The 22,884-nt window shown below is 45.0% G+C and overlaps 1 protein-coding gene across 2 annotated transcripts in view; it reads right to left on the bottom strand.

Moving 5' to 3' along the window:
- Positions 1 to 258: 258 nt before the first annotated feature.
- BCAS1 (brain enriched myelin associated protein 1) overlaps positions 259 to 22,884 on the bottom strand; it is a 36,657-nt gene continuing 14,031 nt past the window's right edge. The window contains exons 5-11 of one of the 2 annotated variants that reach the window (XM_053958915.1): positions 22,426 to 22,470; positions 19,602 to 19,742; positions 16,614 to 16,649; positions 16,101 to 16,301; positions 11,595 to 11,762; positions 4,723 to 4,971; positions 259 to 1,360 (exon numbers count right to left, since the gene is read on the bottom strand). In XM_053958915.1, the coding sequence (XP_053814890.1) occupies positions 1,286 to 1,360; positions 4,723 to 4,971; positions 11,595 to 11,762; positions 16,101 to 16,301; positions 16,614 to 16,649; positions 19,602 to 19,742; positions 22,426 to 22,470 (915 nt within the window). In that variant the 3' untranslated portion in view covers positions 259 to 1,285. The remainder of the gene's footprint in view (positions 1,361 to 4,722; positions 4,972 to 11,594; positions 11,763 to 16,100; positions 16,302 to 16,613; positions 16,650 to 19,601; positions 19,743 to 22,425; positions 22,471 to 22,884) is intronic. The other variant, XM_053958916.1, reaches the window with a different exon arrangement.

Genomic DNA, 22,884 nt, shown 5'->3' with positions numbered 1-22,884 from the left:
CCAAAACCCCGCTGAACTGCAGGGGCTTTTCACCTCTGTCCTCTCTGATTAGCTAGAAACATAATTGTGCAGAATTTACAGAATTCTCCCTTGCTTTCCAGGTATAATCTTCACCCAGATAAAGAGAGAATAACAACTATTCCCTCCACAGGCGAGGTTTGTCTGTGCTGATTTATGCCTTAATGTCACATCAATCATCAGACCACGGGGATGTAAATAACAAACTTGGTTGGAAAATTGAAGCAGCAACTGATTTTTTGTTTCAAAGGATAAGTATTAGTTTATTTAAAGATAAGGATGTCAAAATATACAGTATTGCATCATTAAGATCAGTGTGGATTAAAACGTCAGGCCCCTGGCTCCCTGTACAGGCTAGGACTGAACAAACAGAAATCTTAATTTTCTGTAAAATTTATTAACTACAGTTATTACAGGAGTCTTGTGAAGCAGAGAGCTGCCTGGGCAGCTTTGATTTTGGTTTTTATTAGGATTAATTACAAGCATGGATATAAACAAACATCAGGATGAACAACTAAGTTTCCTACGAGCTAAGGAACATTAATTCCGGGCTGGCAGGCACAGCCCGGCGTTAGGGGACGTGGCTGCCCTCTTGTGTCCTATTAGAACCTTAAATAGCTTTTAATTTGTTATCCCACCCCGCCCGGCCAAGAGAGCTGCCTCAATCACGTCAAGCCTTTGCATTTTAGCGTTTTAATTTACATTAATAACCAACAGGAAGCAGGACTTGATCACCGCGGGCTCTGCCAGGCTGAAGGGCTCAGCTCTGACTCCAGCTCTGTGGAAACCCCACCAGAAGTGACTCGGCTGCTGTTAGGTTGAAGCAGAACATTTCTCAGGGGGATTTGTGCTTTCCTGGCTGCTTTCAAGCTCTCTGAAGCAGAGCATTCTCTGCCCGTGCCTCGCTGCCCTCCTCTGTCACGTGCTTTGCTTTTTCTGCCCTTTATTGAATTCTCTGCCACCCTCGGACCTGACTTACCCTCCCCTCTGCACACTGAAACCACCACAGCACCTTACCTTCAACACATTTCACGGGGATCTTTAGAGCTGCTTTCTACAGGTGAGGAACAAACCCTGCCAGTGACAACCCGCAGCGATACCCCGGTGTTTGCTTCAGCCTCGGGCGTTTGCTGACAGCCGTGGGGAGGAAAAGGAGTCATTTCTGCTGCCAGAAAGGAGTCATTTCTGCTGCCAGAAAGGAGTCATTTCTGCTGCCAGGAGCTCCCAGAGAGCTGCTGAGCCTCCCCTCAGCAGCCACGGCTGGGCACTACTTGGATTTCCCAGCAGGGAGGATGGACACGGGATCTGTCTGCACTTCTGCATCCGACATCCTTTTGGAGCCCTGTGGAACAAGAGAGACACCTTTAGAAACATTTCCAAGTATTTCTGAATGGTCAGGTCTGGAATTGCGTCCTAGACTTTTGTTGCCAGGTATTTCCCACTGATTTAATCTCCCTGCTCCTCTTCATTTAATATGCACAAATATATGAGCGCCATCTGCATCGTGAGAACCACACAAAGTTCCTGCCTAAATGTGGGGGTTATCTTAATATAATTGTCTCAACTGGCATAGAAACAATTGTTTTCAGGAACTGGGCTCACATTCCAGAGCCAGGCTGCTGTGTGCCTGTAGTATTGGAGTTTTGGCATAACTTTCTCTAACATTTCCCTGCCCTAAATGCTTCACTGCAACCCTGCTAAGAGTCCTTCAAGCATGATGAATGGTGTATTCTAAGCCAGCCCTGCTCTGCTCTAGGTTAAAGGAACATTAAATACTTTTATGCATGACAGGTATTCGACAATGTTCGAGTGATAAAGCTTTTTTTTTTTTTTACACTGCAAACATAATTCTGGGTTTGGAACCGCTCCAAGACACTAATCCAGCTTAGATGAAGGAAATGCATAGGTCTAACTATACCAACTACATTTTTCACTAACTGATAAAAACTTGGCTCTGGTTTAAGGTGCTTGACCTAATTTTGCTGGCCTTGAAGCTGCCAAAACTTCAGCAAAACGGACCCACAAACAGTGTTTGAGGTCACTGTTACCACTGTGGGGTTTCAGTGCTGTTTGTAACCCAAATCATGCCTTGCTAAGCAGAAAATCCAGCATGACAAAGCTAAAGGTGACTCTGTGCTTTCCCTAGGATAGGAACCAGGCAGAATAATGTGTGAATTGTCCCTTCCTGCAAACCTGAGTCACCACTTCAGGAGGCTTCTGTGTTACACGTGGAGAGTGAAAGGTCTCGACTTCTTCATCCCCTTCAGGGAAGTAAAACCAGCAAGGTTTTTACACTGGGAAAGCTCCACCTCACTGATCTTCCTTTAATTTTTCACCTTGGAGGATCTAAGAATGAAAAAGAACAGCCAAAAATCCCAATGGACTGAAAAATCCCATCTAAAACTGATGGTAACCTTGTGCAGCTCAGCTGGCTGCAGTGGCTTTGCTTCTGCTTCCCCTGATGTTGAGTTTGGAGGATGCTCCAGAGCAGAATAAATGGGTTTGGCCACTTACAGGTAGCAGCATCATTTATCCAGCAACCAATACTAAGTGAGCGCTTCATTCCAAATTTACCCAGGAAATCTAAAAACCTCCACATGAGGTAAGGATTTCCCACATCACAGGAGTAATGGGGTCTGCCAGCTCCAGCTCCTGTCTGAGCACCATGAAGTCACTTCTAAACTGATTAGGGAATAAGATGATACAATTTGCCTTTCATCCTAGGAAAGGGTGGAGGGAGGAGACAGGAGAGGAGGCTCCTTGGAGATAATCTCCATTTTTGCTTCATTTAGCACTCACTTTGCTGCAGTCTGCTGCTGCACCCATTTTCAAGGTGGTTGCTGATTAAAGCAGGAAGACCAGACTGGCTGATGATTCCTGTTGAACTGGAAATTTCTCGTGAAAGAAAGAAATTTGTTCTGCCTTTTCTAAGGGAGAAATTCCAGCTCTGCCCTGGGATTCAGGAGCTCAGGTACCACCAGCTCATGGCTTTGTGGCAGCGAGGCTGGAACATTTGGGCAGAGCATTTTAAAGTGCACACATAGCAAAATCGTGGTGCTGGAGTACTTTTCCCCCCAGACATTGCTCAGGAGAAGCCTGGGTGAGTGCAGCACATACTCTGATCAGAAAAAATCCAAATACTTTCCACGTGCTGAGCACTCCAAGCTCCTGACAACTGGACTATGAGTTATTCCAGCTCAGGAAACAATGTTATTAATCTTTTTTTTCCCCCTTTCTTTTTCTTTCTAATCTAATCTTTCAAAGACTCCCTAAATACATTTGCTACAGCTTATAAATTAATCTCTTTTACCATAGGAACAACCTTATCTGTGCTCAAACCCTGCAGCCGGGCACTGATGCTGCTTGCTTGAAAAAATGGCTCCAGCTGTAGCCAAAATTTCAGCATTTGTAGCCAAAATTCCAGCATTTGTAGCCCAGCTGGGAGCAGAGGCTGGAGCTGCAGTGTTTAATCTGCATTCCTGCCCTGGGCCATCCCCAGGGGACTCAGGGTCCAGGAGAGGGTGGTGTTAAAATCCAGAACAGGAGTTGTTGGGTGAGCTGCTGGATCCCCTCTTCAACATCTCCTGCCCCCATTTTATCAACAAAAAGCTGAATTTCTCTGCTGAGTTGCTCCCAGACAATCGAGCTTGATTGAATTATCTTGAAATGGCAATGCTGGTATTGGTTGGTGTGTGTGATCTATTACTTTTAGGTCAATGATTACACCTTCTGATCACCGAGGAGATGAGGAGATTATTTTTTTAGATTGCAGAATGAGTTGCTTAGTTCTTGGTAACCTTGAGGATATTCTAAGTGAGGTAATAATAATAATCCATAATAATATTTCATGAGAGTTTTCCCATACACAGACCTCATTGTTATGTGGTTTGCTGCCACTTTGAAGCACAATAAAGTGACCAAATCAACTTTACTGTTGTCAAAAATGTCTCTTTTTTTTTTCGAGTTAATGGGAGAGGGAAGCTGCAGGAGCACTCTCTGTAATTGCAGCAGAAGATAAGGGACTGCACAGCTGAGGCAAACTGAGAAAATAAATCCTACAGAACATCTCTGCTTCCTCTACATTGATTCTGTTTTATTCCTCAAATGGTCTTTTTACCTCTCACAATCTCCTCCCTTGATCTAAAAGCTTTTCTTGCCCTTTCAATCTGAGCCACCTTTCCTGCCTCTCTCTGTGTCTTTCATGGATTTTGAAGGTGTTTCCTCACTCCTTCAGACCTCGCTTTCTGGAAGAATTCTAAATGTGTGTCTCTTGTTAAACTCCACTAAGGAGTTTTGATTTTGAACTTGCAGGGGTTTTGTTTTGCAGGGATTTTCTTTGGCAGGGATGTCCCAGCTGCACCCCACGGGGGCAGGCAGGTTCCTCTGGTAAACCAGCCCCACCTCCACTTTCCCCAGATGAACACCCTGTAATTTGTAGGAACATTGAGTCGTCCCCATAGCCAAGGCACGAACCCCAAACCCAGAGCTGTGCCAACAATTCCAGCTCCCCCAGGCAAACCACCCCTGCCTCAATCAGCACCCGAGGCCTGAATTTCCCTTCCTTTCCCAAAACCTTGCTGTTCCTTGGCCCAAGTCCTGCTGGTGAAGTTGAAGCACAAATCCCACATGGATCAGAACCTGCGTGCCTAAACCAGCTGGAAAACAGCAAAAAAAAAAAAAAAAAAGGAAGATAAATGAACGTACAAGGCCTTTAAAAAACCCTCCCAGGGACTGCCTCTTCTCTGTCTTCTTGTAGGAGGGTTCCTTGGCGTCGCCGCCGTTGTGGATGGAGTCAGGCTCAGCTGCTGGCTGCTCCCGGGGCTCAGGCTGCTCCTTGCCCTTCTGCTTGCCCAGCTCCACCGTGGACTTCTTGTCTTTGGAGCCCTCTTTGCTCCTTGGGCCCCCAGGGTCGCTCTCAGATGGGATCAGAGGCTTCTCCGTGGCGTTTAGAGTCTGCAGCGGTTTCAAACAGGGGTTATTTTTAGTGGGGAATAGAAAGAGTTCAGGAGGAGATCCATAAATATGTTAGGGAAAAAAAAATAAAAAAATTAAAAAATGAAAGGCCACCTGGCAGGAGGAATCCTGCTGCCCAGCAGGTTTGCATTTCCAGAGGCTGGGATGAACTCCTGCAGGGTTGGCTCAGGGAAGGGCTCCCAGGGAGCTGATGGAATTCCATGAGCAAAGACTGCAGGATCAAACCATCCCTGCCTGGAACAACTTCACTGATGTGTCTGCTCGAGGAGGCAGAGAACATGCACGGAGTCACTGCCCACTGCAATACCCCAGAGTTTGCACCCCAAGCAGGGAAAGCACCCGAAAAGGGCAAGGAAAAGATCTGAGAGAGGACAAAAGTCAGAAGACCACATAAAGCAAAGGATGAAAACAAATTCCCTGTGAAGGAGCAACACTCCAAGCAAAAATTAACCACACAGGGTTCGCCTGTGGAAAGCCAGAATATCAGAGAAAATTTCATGTACAAGTGCAAAAGAAGAGACAGGAAATTTTCCAAAAGACCACAATTACAAAGCACCTGTCTAGAGTAAAGGGGAAGATTCTGGAACTCAGAGAAGTTCAGGATATATTTGAAGTTCACACAAGAAAAATCATATCTGGCAAACAAAGGATCGGACAATGAAGTTGTCACTGTTTGGAAAGCAGTAAATGAGGGTGTTTTTGCCTGTCTGCAAATAGGATTTTCTTTTTTCTTATGCAAAAAAAACCCTCCCAAACCCATATGGCTTTATTTATTGCCATCACTAAAAGAGCACAAATTTGCCATGTTGAAAAGCTGGAAATCTCACATCTGCCCTCAGGCCATGGCCCAAGCTTAATGATGTGTATTTTTCCAGCTTTGGGAATTTTACCATTAGTTTTGAAATATTTGGTGTTTTTCTGAAGGCCTGGGGTTATGTGCTCACACGCCAGGCTTAGCTTTCATTCAAAACAAAAACATTTTTAGATATCATGATTTCAGAGAAAACCATGAAAGCAGAAACTCTAGAGAAACAGAATGCAAATACACCTCTTGTATTTAAAAATGAAAAATGTTCAAGCCTGTCTAATTCTGGGGAAACAAGAATGAGAGGGGACAACAATCCTGCTGCTTGCCTTTTTCACTCAATTCAGCTTCTCGCTACCCAATCTTTAAAAAGTTCCATGTTTAAATCACAGAACCCATTTAATACAGTCAGACTTGACCAGGGGACTCAACTCCTCCACTACGTATGAGCTTTTGGAGTGATTTCTTCTTCCAGAGATTGAGTGGGTAAATATTTCCTCACACCTGGATTGCTCTGCTCTTAAAAGAATCCAGTCAGCAGCTTGTCTTTGTGCAGGAGAAGGTGAAGGAGGGGATCAGTAGGTTTATCAATTTTTAAAGCAGGTTCAGTGGGGTCAGAGGAGAGCAGAGCTGTGCTCTGGGCTCACAGACACCACACACGCCCCACCTGGGAAGTGACACTTTGCAGTGCCCAGGGGATGCAGGAGCTCGCCCAGCACAAGGATGGACACCAAGCACATTTCAAGATCTTGAAAATGCCTTTAAAAGCTCAGTTAACTCTGGGAGCTCCGAGCTGCTGCCCCAGCAGCTCCTTCCCAAAATCCTTCTCACTGGAAGTGGCCTCAGCTCACCTTTGGAATGATTCCCTGGTGAAACTGCAACTGTTCACCTTCGCCGCAGCAGCAAGCACAGCAACAAGACTGAGCCCAGACACAGCCGAGTTCAAAGGGGCCAGAGGAGCCTGGAACCCTCAGAAACACTCTGTGAAATCTGTGCCTTTGCTCTGTGGGTGTAAAATTAGAGCTTTCCTCCCCACACGTGCCTGAGACAGCGCTGCAGCCAAAGCAGAACCGTCCCCATGGCTGAGAGCAGGTGGGGCTTTGATGTCAGGCAGACAAAACACTTAAAAAAAATATACTCATAATACATTTTCCAGGCAAAAAAATACCCAACTCAAACCGTATCAGATAATCTCTTTGAGGTGTTTCATATTAACCTTGAAAGGCAGGAAATGGGCAGATTTGATATTGATGGGAGCAGCTCAGGAAATGCGGAGTGAGGCCAATGAATAATGAAAGATGTTAATGCTCCTTATTCCAAAGGGGAGCTGCTCCTGGCAGTTTGCTTTGCCTCCCTCAACATTAGCAGTGCCACTGAAATAAAAAAAAAAAAAAAGAAAAATGGATAGCATTTTCCTCGTTATCTTACAGGAGACCTTGGGCCAAGGCTGATTTTTAAGCCCAGGATTTCTGTGGTTTTGGAGCAATTTCTGGAGGGTGCAGAGTAGCAGGGATGAGAAGGGGAGAAAAATCCCAGCATTCCAGAGACACTATGGCATAATTTAAGGAAACCCTTTCAAAGAAATCCCCAAAAAAGGAAGAAGTCAACAGCAGATCCAGTTTTCCTTGGGTTCCTCTGAGGAATAAAATTGTTCTACTTTACACCAGGGCAGGGGAGAGAAGGAGGAAGAACAATAAACTGATTTACAAAAATGGAAGGAAGCTGGCTGCCCATTAAAATAATAAAATGGATCCAGGGCTGAAACTTTTGGTGTCTTACCCAGATCACTTCACAAAGCTCTTGCATGAAATAAGGATTAAGTGTCACAAGACAAGACCTTTCTATATTTAGGATGCTTTTAGAGACATAATTCATAAAAATTAACCTTGGTGTCATCAGACATTGTGAAAATATGAAGAGAGAGATATAATTTCACAGCTATTTAGAAAAGGGAATTCTGAAATGTCAGCTTTGAATGCAACTTCAGTTTTCCTCTTAAAGGAAACTGTCTATAGACAGAACCTTCTTTTAGTTCTCACTACTGAGAGATGAATTCTTCTGGATATCTTCACTTGCAGCAGGTGAGGGTTTGACTCTCAAATTAACAGAATTTGTATTTCTAATGAAAATATGATTTTTCTGAAGCATTTTGAAAGCCATGAAGAATAGAATGCAAATACCACACCCAAAGGTTGGGTTTAGATTTTATGAACACAGAACGAAAGAAACAAAAACAGAACAAGAAACAAATATTTTCATGGCTTTTGTTACATTGCAATGAACAGTTTTCATTCTCATTTTCAGTTCTCTTTTGTAGAGTTTCCACCTAAATGATCCTTTCCTCAGAAGACAAGTAAATCAACAAAGTAAAAATAATTCTGTGTGTGTTTAGTTCCACTGCCTGAGCCAAGGTTCTTGCAGAAAGTCAAAAGGCAGCAAGAGAGAGGAAGAAGACTGAACACAAACCCACTGATTATTTTAAGAAAAGGAACACACCCGGAAAAAGCTTTTTTTTTTAAAAAAAAATGTTGACTCTTGAAAATCTTGTTTAATATTATGAATAGATCAAAGAAACAGAAAAGTTATGTGTAAATACACGAAGCTCAGGGAGCGTAGCACTTTCCCTTCAGTGACTTTTACAGTTCAAGAGGCAGAGCTGCGTGGAAGCAGGTGACAAGAACCCGTCACCAGAGGATGAAGAAGTCCAGGCCAAAAATACCAAGTCCACTTACGTGGTGTCTGGGGCTGGGACCGTCTCCCTCTTCTGAACGGGGGGTCCCTCCATCACCCTTGCCTGACTAAAACAACAAAGGGTCCTGTTTGAGGCCTTCATTCAGGATGAAAACTCCCAGGAATCAAGGCTTGAAGGCACTTCAGCAACTCCCCTTTGGAAGCACCCCCTTCTCCAGGGTGGGCTTTGCTGCTTCTGTTCTGTGGGATTGTCTCTTGCCAGTCAGGTTTCCCATCAAGGCCTGAGCAGGGATCATTTCAGCCACTAAACAAGAACCTGCTGTCAGCCCTGCTGCTGGAATTTTCTAGGAAAGAGCTTTTCTTTGCTTTCCAGAGCCAGATCTGTCCTACAAGACCTAGTGGGACTTGCTCTCTATTTATCCACCCTACTAAGTGCATCTGTTGTGAATAATTAAAGCCCACTCAGCTTTAGAGGGATGTTTCCATGTTTTGTCATCAGCATTCATTTAATCCTGATTTTTGCTTTCTAGTTTATTCCTGTAGTCCTTAAATCTCTAAATAATAATCCTCCTTGGTTCCTACATTTCCCAGCCAGGACAATCCAAGCAGAGCCTGAGGCTGCAGCACTGGAAGGTCACTCAGAGCAAACCTTGGCTCTGAAATATCTTTTTAAGGTAAAAACCCATTTCCATCTAGATTTAAAAGTGAGAAACGCCCATTTGACAAAACTGAGAAAATAGTACAAGCTTTGGGAGAATTAGGTTAAGCTTAAGTTACAATCAGTGCTACAAAAGGGACGACAGGAATGAGCATTCGTGTTTATAAAACGTGTTGGAGGGTTCAGTGTGTTCTCCTGGGTGCCACAGAATCCAGAGAGCTCAGCAGCAAAGCATAAAATAAACTGCAGGATTTCAGAGTGCCCAAACTTAAATGTCATTTTTCATTGCAGAAGTTCAATGAAAACAATGAAAGGATGTGACTTTTGTTCTAAATTTATCTCAGGCGGAATTGTGGTTTGCTGCAGCTCTACGTTCGTAACGTGAGGCACAGCAGCACCAATCCCACAGATGGGGTTACTGCAACCCTGACTTTCCTACAAAACCACAGAAATCGATACATGGCAGCAGCAGGAGAGAAAATTAAACCACTCCATGACAATTCATGGCTTCTGTGGGGAAAACCCTGTCCCTGGAAGGTGCCACTGCCGAGCCTGGCACGGGTTTGTGCTCGGGAGCTTTATCTGTGCAGGAGGCTGCAGGGGAGGAAGCACAGTGTGGTCTGTGCAGGGGACAAACCCGGTCCAGAGAGCATGAAGATGGGCTGTGACAAGATCTGCTCTGCATTTCTGTTTAAATGCCTTTTTTAGAAAAAAAAAAAAATCTGCTCTAACAGCAATCAGTGTTACCTTTTCCCCTATAAACACCCCAAACCCAGATAAAAATAGCTCTGCTTTAGCCAACCTCTCTAATCCACCTCATATTTTCATTGCTATTATTATTTTTAACCAAAAATAACAGAATAAAGACCTTGAGGTCTAGACAAAGCTCCCCCCTGCTGCCAGTGAGACGAGGACATAACAATCCCAAGGATTTCTCTCCAGAGCACTGCTGACCCCTTATCCTTGCCTCTGGTCACCTGGGCTTGCTGCTGGCCAAGGCTGCCCACAAAGTTTTCTGCAGCGAGCAGGGTGGGTTGGGATGCTTTCAAATGGAGGAGGGTGGGGACAGCCAATACCCTGCTACATTTTCATCAATAGTTGTGACAACATAAAAGAGTTATTCTCAATTCTAAATGCTATTTATTGCCTAAGTTTGCTTATGTGGGGAAGCACAGGGACTGCAGATGGTTTGGGAACAATTTTCTTCTGGGAAGCAGGATTAGATTCTACTTTCTGCCTTTCCTCTTTCCCACCTGAGGGACCTTTGCAGGAGTGACTGCCTCCTTTCCTTTCACGTGCCAGTTTACCTAACCTACATAAACTGCCAAAAAAAAGTCATGCTGCTCAAAATGCAACTCCCCAGTGCAGGACAGGACACGGCACAGGAGCACTGACAGTGCCCTGGCCAGCGGGAGCTGGATTTGGAGGCGGGGTTGGAGACGGTTCCTCCAGGAGCTTCCCACCGGGAGATGCAGTTTGTGAAGCAGAGCATCCTCGGAGCGACCCCTGGAGCTCCCTGGGCCACCTCGGCGGGGAAAGGGCCACCAGAGCTCTCGGGACATTCCGGGAGGAGCCGCGAGAGGGAGATGCAGGATGGGGAATACGCGGGGGGATGCGGGGAGGAGTCCCAGCCGTGCATCCCTGAGCTCCGCCCATTCCTGAGCATCCCTCATCCCTGAGCATCCCTCATCCCTGAGCTCCGCCCATTCCTGAGCATCCCTCATCCCTGAGCATCCCTCATCCCTGAGCTCCGCCCATCCCTGAGCATCCCTCATCCCTGAGCTCCGCCCATTCCTGAGCATCCCTCATCCCTGAGCATCCCTCATCCCTGAGCTCCGCCCATTCCTGAGCATCCCTCATCCCTGAGCATCCTTCATCCCTGAGCTCCGCCCATTCCTGAGCATCCCTCATCCCTGAGCATCCCTCATCCCTGAGCTCCGCCATTCCTGAACATCCCTCATCCCTGAGCATCCCTCATCCCTGAGCTCCGCCATTCCTGAGCATCCCTCATCCCTGAGCATCCCTCATCCCTGAGCTCCGCCCATTCCTGAACATCCCTCATCCCTGAGCATCCCTCATCCCTGAGCTCCGCCATTCCTGAGCATCCCTCATCCCTCAGCACCGCCCATTCCTGAACATCCCTCATCCCTGAGCTCCGCCCATTCCTGAGCATCCCTCATCCCTGAGCATCCCTCATCCCTGAGCTCCGCCCATTCCTGAGCATCCCTCATCCCTGAGCATCCCTCATCCCTGAGCATCCTCAGCACTGTCCATCCCTGAGCTCCCCTCAGCACTGTCCATCCCTGAGCATCCTCAGCACCACCCATTCCTGAGCATCCCTCATCCCTGCCCATCCCTGAGCACCCCTGCGCCCTCCCAGACAAAGGCAAAGTGTTTTCCAAGCCTCTCCCCAGCCCTCTGAGCCCCGAAGGGAAAAGCTGCTCTTACCAGCTTAAAGAACTTCCTCAGGTTTGCCTTGGGCGTTTTGCTCTCCGCCCCTCGCGGTTTCACCTCGGCGCTTGCTGTGCTCTTGCTCTCGTCCCTGTCGGGAGCCACCGCCTCGAGAGCCACCTCTGCCTTCTCATTGCTCACGGCCTCTGCTTCTTCCGAGGAGTTCTAGGGTTGGGAAAGACAGTGGAAGAAACATTCTGACTCAATCCATGAGGAGTTGGTTGAGTTCTTAAAATTTTACAATCAAACAGGGCATAAAAACATCCTCAGCTTCACTGTGCTCTTCGTGTTGCTTCAGGAATTTGATTAATCCCAATTGAAAAGAAGCAAATAAGTGTTAAAATCGCACCAGTTTATATAAACAAAAGAAATAACCTTTCTTGAGTTGCTGGTTCCCAATCACAAGAATCTAGCTTTGATTACAATGTAAAAAGAATGAAAATGAAATTACACACAGCAATGCATGTCCTGAGGAGAAGAGGCTAAAGTAAATCCAGTAAATATGAGAAAAATCATACTCAGGAATTTGCACTCAAAAGCAGAATTAAGATTATTTGGACGCTATTAATTGCTGAAACCTGGCCTTGGACATTTCCAGGGATGGGGCAGCCACAGCTCCTTTGGGAATCTGTGTCAGGACAGAATAATTCCTTCCCAATATCCCATCTAAACCTCCTCTGTGCCAGTTTGAAGCCATTCCCCCTGTCCTTTATTCCATTTATTCTTAGTTGTCACCACATTCTTTTATTTGGACTCTGCCACTTTTATTGTGAACAATGATATTTCCTGTTCCCCTTTACAGCAGTTTTTCTGTGTGCTGTTGTCATCTCTCTCTCTAAGCAATGAAATCCTGGTTTATTTAGTCCTTCACACAGGAGCCATCCAATGTATTTACACAGTATTCCATCACTCCTTTTAGTTCTGTCATATTTTTAAGTTGCAGGGAACTCCAAATTCAGGAAGGGGACTCACCATGCACTCCTACAGCAGCAGGAGAGATTTTTGCTTTGTTCCTGACTCCTCTTTTGTGGAAGAAACAACATTTTGGGGGTGAGGCAACAGGGAGAAGAATGATGAGGGAATAAATATTCCTTATCCCTGCTGCCTGAGATGGCTGCAGCACATCCCACTTCCCCGTGGAATTTAGATTTAATTTATATTTATGAACAGCTTTGAGATAATCAATCTATAATAATTTTACTCTGGATCTCTGCCTACTCACACATCCATACCATCAACTCCTCATCTATTTGCTGGAAGGAAATGATTCAGAGCAGAGTGGAAGCAGTGGCTCAGTAAAGCAGAGCTCAGCTCCTGGGATCTCATCACTCCAAGGGGGCAGGTTGGGATCACTCTGCTGTACCCCAAAGGAGTTTTGTCTCTGCAGCTCTGGCTCTGCACTGGAATTGGTGGCAAAACCAACAAAAGCACCCTGGGACCAAATGCCAACCTGCAAAAAGCACTGCCCAGTTAAATTAGGGTTAGTCAGATATCCAGGGATTGAGTTGTTTCAAGAATCAGGGATTTTTTACACATTTCTTTAGGAAATTCTTCTGCAGGAATGGCTTTGCTATGAAAGAAGGGAAATTTAGGTTGGATATACAGAGGAAATTCCTCCCTGGGAGGGTGCTGAGGCCCTGGCACAGATTCCCAGAGCAGCTGGGGCTGCTCCTGGATCCCTGGCAGTGCCCAAGGCCAGGCTGGGCAGGGCTGGGAGCCCCCTGGGACAGAGGAAGGTGTCCCTGCCATGGCAGGGGTGGCACTGGGTGGGCCACTTTAGGGTCCCTCCAACCCAAACCATTCTAGGATTCCATGCTCTGCTTCACCCACTAATTAACCAGTTTGCTCTTTGCACATCAGTAAAAGAGCATGATTTTCCTGCAGTTGCATGGCAAGAGTTGCTTAAAATTCAAGTTTTTAAAGCAAACACATCTGCTTTTAAAGACAGATCCCAGAGCAGTGTAAATAATGCTGCCTTGATCACCTTCCACCCTGGCCTGGCCTGCTTTGATCAGATAAATGTGAAGCATCATGTTTCCCTGCCCTGATCAGATATCTGCGAGGCCTTGAAAGCAGCTTTCCAACACAAATATTGGAAATTGCCCACTGTAACTCCCTATTAGTATTCCTTCTGAAAAAAAAAAAAAAAAAAAAAAAGCAAAAATGCTGGCACAGCAAATATTTGAGTAACAGTTCTGAAAATCCTCGTGAAGACTGATCAGGAAATGGGGCAAATACAAAGTGGCTCCCAGCTGAGAAGCTGAATAAGGAATTTTTCATTTTGCCTTTCCATATTTATTCATCTGCAGGCAGAGCAGCAGCATTAACTGCCACGTGTTGACAGGCACTTCATTAGCTGCACTTTGAAGTGAAAGCTCATCAGAAGATGGATATTTAAGAGAGTGCCTGGAAAGAGAAGCTGGAGCTGAATCCTGCATCTATTGAGTGTTGTGGTTGCTGTTTGTGACTTCAAAAGCAAAGCTACTCCTGACTCTGAATTCTCCACCTATGTGAGCTTGGATTCTCTGTCCTAGCAAAAGGACAGTGCATTAAATGTGCCAGAAAAAGAGAAATTCACTGCAGAACACCCCACAGAGTCTTCAAACCAAGCTGAGTTTGAGGCCAACCTGTTGCCTTTTGGTTTTTTGTACATCTCTCCTAATTTTATTTAGTTCCAAGCTGGGTCTCCAGGGTCTTTCACCAAAGGAAATATAAAATATTATTCTCTTCCAAGAAAACTCAGCAAAGCCACATCAGCCTTTTACAGGTAAAGGAGTCAATGCTCAAACAGGCATTTTTAATTCTTAGGACCAAATTCAGTTTTTTACTGCAGTTTTCTGGAGGGGATTTCTGCAAAAACATTTGGTCTCAGCATGATCCCAGACCCAAGAAGTTCTAACCAAGCAGAAAGGAGCTCATCTGACAAAGTTCAGATTTCCCAGGCTATTGCAACTCAGTGCATTTGTGTAAATGCTTTAACCAGCCCTTAATATTTTTGGATGCAACAAAATCTGCTTGGAGTGGTAGAGAATTCCCTAAAAAACTTTCTATTCCCTGATATAAAGAGCTGAGGGTGGTGTAGGAGAAATTAAACCCAGCATTATCAACTAACAGCAGTGAAAGACAATTCTGGTCCAAGGTTTACACCCTGAGGTGTTTGAGACCCCAGAACTGAAGATTTTTCCGGGGTTAGAGGTGCTCAGGGCAGGTACCAAGCCCTATTTTAGCTCTGAGGTTTGGGGAGCTGGTGTGGGCAGAGCCTACGTTTTACAGCAGTAAAAAATCTGTAATTAATTTGGGTTAAAATTTCAAAATCAGATGCTGAAATCTTATCAAAAGCTTATCAGACTAATATTTTAAACCAACCATCACTACTGATTTCTCCCTCACAGGAGTCATTTTTACTATTTTTCGGCAAGCAAATTTTCCATTCTTGCATGTTTTTTTCCTTTTTTTTAAAGACCTTGATACTTCATTAAGAAATTACTGAATTCAGACTGGATTTATTGCTGTTTTACACTGAAACTACACACAGAAGCCTCTTCTTTCCCTTATTTCATCCTGATGCTCAGCACACATCCTGCTGCCCAGCTCTGTTTTCAAATAAGCCAGACTACTCAGAGGAGGAGGTTTCTGTAGCAATAACAACTACAGAAAAACCTCCCTCTCCCTCTTCTTCCCAGCTTTCCTCTCATTCCAAGCACCTGATTCCCTCAGTTCCCCAGGTAATCAGTCCCAAGTGGCAAATGTTTGAAGCTATTATTATTTTCAAGCATGTTTACTCTGTAAATATCTAAACACCTTTGTTGGGTTTTTTTTTTTAAACATAAATAAAATATCCAAACTGCATCTCCAGTGGGAAAACTCAGCTAAAGAAGCTGCAGGAGCAGCAGCCACTCAGGGGCATCTGGGTGTTTGGAAGCAGCAAATTTCTGGGGTTTGAGCTTGAGCAGAAGCTCAGAAAAGCAGTTATTTAACATCCAGTGACTCAGTAAAGTTTCATACAACCGTTCTATGAAGTAACATTAAAAATTAATGAACTTCAGTTTATAAACCATAAGGATCGTGTTTTTAGAGTTAGCCCTAAATGAAGTTAAAATCATTATTTAACCTGAGGAACAATGTGTCTTCCTAAGCAATTGAGACCCCAAATTAAAGCCTAAACTGCTCTATCACAGAATATTTCCTGCTGAGTAAGAATAGTCTCCCTGATCCCAGCCTTTCAGACACTTAAAGCAAAGAAATGAAACAAAGTTTTAGAGCTTTATCTCTATTTATGACACATTTTAGTAAAGAACACTGCGACCTCTGGGGGATATTTAACAGAAGCATTGAATTAAGAGAGAATAACATTCCTGATTCCATAAAACCAAGAAAACTCCCACGGATAAATTCATGCCCTGATGCTGAACACGTGGCAGCTGCTGCCCGCGCTGGGTTTGGCAGGAATGAACTCCAGTGGCAGCACGGAGCTGCCCAGCTCCCAGCTCCCAGCTCCAGTACCTTTTTCCAGAAGAGCTTGCTCAGGGGCAGAGGAGTGGCCGAGCCCTTGTCCTTGGTGGCCTCCCGGGGGGGTTCAGGGGTCACTCCCTGCGGAGGGGCCGCGGCCTCCGGCGCTTTCGGGTTCTGCTTGGCCGGCGGCTCTTGGGAGGGAGGGACATTTCTGTCTGCTTTTACACAGGTGACAGGAGGCTGCTCAGGGCTCTGGGAGTGAAAGGACATGGATATTGTCCAGCACGCTCAGCCATCACCTGGGGCAGGTGAGCACCACCTTTCCCTGCTCAGCTGCACCCTGCCCTTCCACCCATCCCTTCCACCCCTGCCCTTCCACCCATCCCTTCCACCCATCCCTTCCACCCCTGCCCTTCCACCCATCCCTTCCACCCCTGCTTCCCTGCTGCAGACACAGCAAACCCAGAACACAGATAAAGAAACTAAAACCCTTAAAGACTGAACACGCCAGCGAGAATTCCCCTTCTCCTGCATTGCACAGATAATTCAACCCCTCCTACTCACTTTGGTGTTGGTTGTCTGCTGGGTTTCTTTTGCAGCCTGAAGGGAAACAAAACACAAAGATGAGTCTGTCTGAGGCAACGGCAGCACTGCAGTTCCACAGGCCAGCAATTGTCTGTGTCACCAATTATTTTATTTTTAGTGATTGTGTGTGCAAGTCCTGGCTCCTGCAGCCATGGAAACTGATCCCTGGAAGAGTGGAGGCTGCTGGAGGGAATGCCAGGTGCCATCCTCTTACCTGCACCAGCCTGGTGCTGCACTCTTTGTGCCTGTAGTTCTCAACTTGTTCTTTAAAAATATGTATATTTATATACATATTCCCATATTCACATCCCCATTCAGCTCAGGTAAATCATTACAGAGAACTTAAAGGTGTTACAGATTTTTCTGTGTCTGCAGCTTCCAGTGCTCACAGACAGAGCTGGGTGTTCTCCATGGGAATCCCACACCATCATCAGGGATGTGCTCCCATCACCTTCCAGCAGGAGGCTTGGATTTCTGGGATCCAAAACACAGGCAGAACTCAAAATCCTGGAAACCCAGGGCAAAGAACAGCCCTGGCTCTGGAACAGGGGCAGGAGCTGCAGCTCTGCAGAGAGCAGCTCTGCAGGTGCTGGGGGCTGGTTCCACCCAGCCTCTCTCCTATTTTTGGGCATGAGGTGGGATTTCCTTTAGTACAAACATTCAGCGATGGGGCTCCAGATTTCAGCAGAATACACAAACCCAGGAGGAGCCAGTTAAATCCCTCCTTGGCCAGGGACATTACCTGCATCTCTTACCCCTCACCAGCAGAGCTCACACTGAAGAATGACCTGAGCTGTACAAAAACCCATCCAGCCACAGCCTGGGGCCAGGCTCCAGCAGCCTGGGCAGACTTTGGGAAGTTCTCCACAGAACAGGAGAGATATTTTGCAGGGCAGGTGAGATATTTTGCAGGGCAGGTGAGATATCTTGCAGGGGAGTTACTTTGCAGGAGCCAAGAACTTTTTTTTTGTGGTCAGCTCTGACAAACAACATCCAGAACGGGAGGTGAGAACAAGGGGGAGGATGCCACAGCTGCCTTCAGCATTTAGTGCTGCAAGTGAGGGATTCACCCTTCTCCTCCAAGGGAAAACCCCATAAAGCAGCACAGTTATATGCAAAATTAGCATGGAATGAAGGGCAAATATGCATGGATGGGAAGAGCATCACAAGCTGCTTTAGAGTTAGGATTTTGTAACACAGGAGCCTGAAAAACAACGTTGCTGTTAACTCACAGCCAATCTAAGCTGGATTCAGGTAGAGAAGTGTATTTTGGACATGCAGAGAAAGCACTGTCAGAAGAGACAGTGAACTGTTTAAACACAAATATATCTATTAAAATCATCGTTTCAAATAAAGGAATTGGTTATCTATTCATCTAATTCATACAGCATGGAAAGCAGAGAGAATTTAAAGATATAAACTATATCTTAATTTTTTTTTTACTAGAAGTGGTTACTCCAGGGCCTGCCTGTCACATCCCTGCTCTGAGTTGAATTCCCACTTTTAATCAGCCTTTACAAGGAAATTATTTGGCACCATTTTAATCCCTCTCCTTGATTCCTAATAAGTCATAAATGATATCTCAGCTCCTGCTTCTGTATTTTGAATGTGGAAAGAAAACCATGAAAATAAACGTAGAAAAAAGAAAAAGCTGGTTTTAAAGTGATATTTCATAAGAAAGATTTTACTGGTGTAAAAACTTACTGCTTTTGCATTCCTTCAAGGTAAGTGTTGTCATTCCAGACAAAAAACTCTTTAAACTTCCATGAAATATTCTGGGGAATTTTCTCACTACAATTTATTGCAAGATTAATTATTGGAACTGCATCTTAAAAAATGCCAGCCAGGTTTGTTTTTTTACCAGGAAGCCTTAATTCATTATTAACAAATAAATAATATTTTAATTTTATTAAGAAATGAAGCTGAAATCTCAAATTTAAGGTTTTGGCAAGAACTGCACACTTGAATTCATTTGAAATATTATTATTCCTTCAGTAATATGCAAATGGCTTTTTTTTTTTTCTCAGAAATGAGATAGTGGAAAGAACATTTTTGGTTTTAAAATGTATTAAAGGATGGCCTATGCCCTTGATTATAAAGCCCCCTACTCACCAGAAATTCCACGTGGGTGTCTGGAGGGAGAATTAAATATTAATTATGTTCCTCCCCCACTGGAAGGGTCTCTGCTTCTGCATTCTCTGGGTTAAAAAGCTGCAATTCTCTGCTTCCCTGCCACGGTTATCTCCAGAGAGTGCAGAAATCTTCAAATACAGAGCTTGAGACCACAAGTTTTCAGTGATTTCTGGTTTTTAATATAAAAAAGCTCATGTCCTCTGAAACAGCCATTTGTTTGACTGTAATTTTAAGCCCTTTAAAGTACCCATCAAACACAGATTTTTTTTCTACTCCAAACTAAAGCAGGACTAAAATAAATTAATTTTCTTGGTTGCAGGGAGAAATCCCTATTTCTGCAGGAAATTCCACGTTCCAGCCTCCTCTGTGCTGTATCAGATGCCCCAAAATGCCAATTTTAGCCAAGTTCTGGTGTAACATTAATGACATAAAACCTGAACTGTGGCTGGGCTGAGCTCCAAAGCCTCTCTGGTTTCAGGCTTTGTTCACCTCTACACAATTCATTGTTTGTCAACACCTCTGATTTTGGTTTTTAGTGGCATGGGGGCGTTTAGTCCATGTTAGTAACTGGCAGGAATTGTTCCAGGAATTGTTATAGGAATTGTTATAGGAATTGTTCCAGGAATTGCTCCAGAACCCCGAGCTCACAGAGGGCCCAACGAGAGGAAGGTGCAGCTCAGGATGGTTCCCATCCCCCAGCACAGAAATGCTCTCCCAAGGACTTCCAGAGCTCTGCACATCTGGCCAGATGTTGGGAAAGAACTCCTCTCTCTCTGTGCCAGGAGCCAGCTGTGATTTCTCAGGGTTCTGCTGCTCCTGGAGCTCCATACCAACCTTGTGCCTAAAGAGTTTGCTAAAGGTGCTGTGGCCCAGCCTGGGGCTCTCTGCCTTCTTTTTCTTGGCTCCTTTGGAGGGGGATCCTGCCGCTGCCTTCGGGCCAGGCTGTCCCCCAGGGCCCTTCTCCGCCTTGGAGCCCTTGTGCACAACAGCAGGTGAGTGTTTAGTGCAGATATTTGCTTTATCAAAGGCATTATTCCATCACTCACACACGTGGGATTAAAGGAAAATATTCCCGCTTAGCCCTGGACAAGTTGTGGGCTTTTTTTCCTGAGTGATTTCTCAGCTCTCCTCAAAGTTTCTTTCACAGCAAAAATAAAAGCCAAGGCAATCCACCTGATTCCAAATTAAAGCACAACTTTCCCTCTAAAATCTCCACTAAATTGAAACCTAAATCCCATAAACATCTGCCTTTTCAAGTCATGAAGAGGCAGTTTAGGATTTATGACTTTAAAACAGGGAAATATATAAATCTTTGGAGGATCCGTCAGTCTTTTTATTGCAGCATAATAGGGACTTTAAAATGTCTTATATAATGCATTATTTAGGAAAAGGGCAGTGTGAATATTCATGATATACACTGCCTAAAATATTTCAAGCTTGCATTAATGTCCTTGAAATTAATTAATTAATTGTTCAAGGTCTCAGGCTTTAAAGCAGGAAGATGCCTTGGATTACCTGGCATGAAGGAGGATGAAGGATTATTCCGTACTAAATCTCACAGCAAAGCTGACCCTTTTTCCTGCAAAGTTCTTACAATTCCTGAACACAGAGTGACCCAGGATCAGCTCAGGGTCTGCCACAGCAGGGTCAGGTCAGTGATTTGGGGCAGACCTCGTCCAAACAGCCTCTTGGTTTGTAGGAATTGCCCAAGCAGGTGTGACTGGGCTCTGAACTGGTGTGGGCACAGAGGAAGGGACAGCCACCGAGGGATGGCCCTTGAGGTGATGCCTCAGGTTTTGGCTTTTCTATTTTTCACATTCTGTGCTGCTTTAGTGGGTGGGTCTGGGCTTCATATTATGGGATGGTGAGCTCTGTGCACAGAGCAGGGAGACAAAATAATTCCTGCTCCAGCTGGGCACCAAGGACAAATGATCCAAAGCTCAGGCCCAGGAGCACAAACAGCGTGGGCTGGAGAGAGAAAAACAAGCAGGATGGGAGTGCCTGGGCTAAAGCTGGAATGGGACAATGAACTGCAAGGTGCAAATGGAGCAGAGCTGATCCCAGTGAGAGCCCCCGGGAGCGCTCGTGCATTTTGGGACCATTTTGGTTCCTCTTGGCTGCAGCCCTGGCTGGGCTCTGGTGCTGCCCAAGGTGGATCCATGGAGGAGATCCTTGGAATAAATCCCTGCTTTATTCTGTAGCTCTGCCCAGCCTCTGCTCCAGCTCAGCCTGCACAAGGCAGCAGAGGGGTGGCCACGGAGGGTGTGCCTGGCTGCTGGCAGCACACGTGGCCCAGCAGCTGATAGAGCTGCAGCCAGCACTGGTAAGAGCCTGACCCTACAGAAACAGGAGGTTCTTCCTCCACAGAGGGTGCTGGGCACTGCCCAGGCTCCCCAGAGATTGCTCCCTGCTCCAAACCTTCCAGAGCTCCAGGAGTGTTTAGACAACGCTCTGGGTGGGATTGTTGGGGGTCTGTGCTGGGCCAGGGCTGGATGAACCTTTGGGTCCCTTCCAGCTCCAGGATATTCCATGATTCTCTGATTTGAAAGCACAGCAGGCACCCAACAGCCCCATGGCACTCGGAAAAACTTCACTTAGCAAAGCTTTACCTTTAACACACTTCACTTGTTTGTTGGGGACAAAAAAAACCCCACATTATTTCCTATCAGCTAAAAAATCTGCAGCTTTTCTACCTGGGAGCTGATAAATTACTCTCCTCGACATATTTCCCCTTTATTAAAGTACAAATGCCATATCAGATAAAGGAATTCCCAGTAAAAGAGAACTCCCACCTAATCTCCTGTAAGGAGTTTGCACATCCTGCAAGTCCCCTGGGTTTGTTTGCCCTGCCAGGTGTGCCAGGCAAACCAAACCCACGCAGAATATTCCTGCCCAAATGACAGCAGCACCAGCAGTCACCTGGCACAGGGGCAGCTGACAGAGTCAGGGAAGGAAATGGGGTTGTTTCCCTCCAAGCTGGATTGTTTCCATCCAAAGCAGATTGTTCACCACCTCTGGGAAGAGCTGCCAGTCTCCCTGAGCCAGAGCACTTGAATAACTGCATTTTCTGCATCACTTGGAAGAACTTCACCCTATTTGATGATTTTCAGAGTTATTCAGAATTATTGAGAATAATTTTCAGAGTTATTCAGAATTAAATCCCCCATGTAGTCACCAAGCTTGCTGCAAAGACTGAACATTGAATAGCACAAAAGAATAAAAAAACAGGAGAAAACTCAAAAATGTTGTGATTTTGGCTAATATCTGCATGGGGAAAACACTTCAATTTTTAGGGTTTTATTGCTTGTTTCTTAATAAAGTTTTTTCCAAGTCACAAGGAAAACTGTTCTACGAGCAAACGTAATTTTTTTTGTGGACTCAAAGTTTTCACTGAAATTTTAGATCGAGGACAAGTCAGAGAAACAACCAAAAGTGTCACCAGTCATCACCAAGCTTGCAGAAAACACAACAGATTTTGACTGTAACAGACAATATTAAGAACTGCACTGCTTAGTCTCTTCCTTTTCAATTTATCCAGGGGAAAAATATTTGAAATGACTTCAAATGATGACATCAGTTGGGAAAACAACCCAACAAAATGAAGAGGAAATCCCTGTGTGAAAAACACCTAACCACCAATGAACAAGGAATTGCCTACCTTATCTTCAGAATCACTTTTGGCTTCAGCTTTGCTTGGGGAGACCTTAAAAGAATTTGAGAAGAAACAGTCACTCAACCCAGCCTTTCAAAGGATCAAAAAAATAAGTTTGAAATCAGCAGGTTTTATTTGCACAGAGGGAAAATACAAATATTGCTTTCCCTCAAGTGGGAAAATTGATAATGCAAATATTCCTTGAGAACAATGTAATGGCTACAATGAAAAATACCTGAATATTTACTATTCAAGCTTACAATCAGTTAATAAAAATGAACTTTTAGTGGTGGTACAAAAGGAATATCAAGCAGAAAGTCTCTGAGACAGTTAAAGATCTGTGTAGAAGTGGAAGTTTGCAGAGCAGGTGGCACTCACTCGATCATTTCACTGTCCCCCCCACACCCCTCCTCATCCCCCCAAGACAGAGAACATTTTACATTTATTTATCCATTTTTACATCAT

This window comes from Vidua chalybeata, chromosome 17 (assembly GCF_026979565.1).
Source record: "Vidua chalybeata isolate OUT-0048 chromosome 17, bVidCha1 merged haplotype, whole genome shotgun sequence".
NCBI classification, from domain to species: domain Eukaryota; kingdom Metazoa; phylum Chordata; class Aves; order Passeriformes; family Viduidae; genus Vidua; species Vidua chalybeata.
The sequence above is the reverse complement of the archived record's forward strand: the minus strand, read 5'-3'. Positions and strand labels throughout refer to the sequence as shown.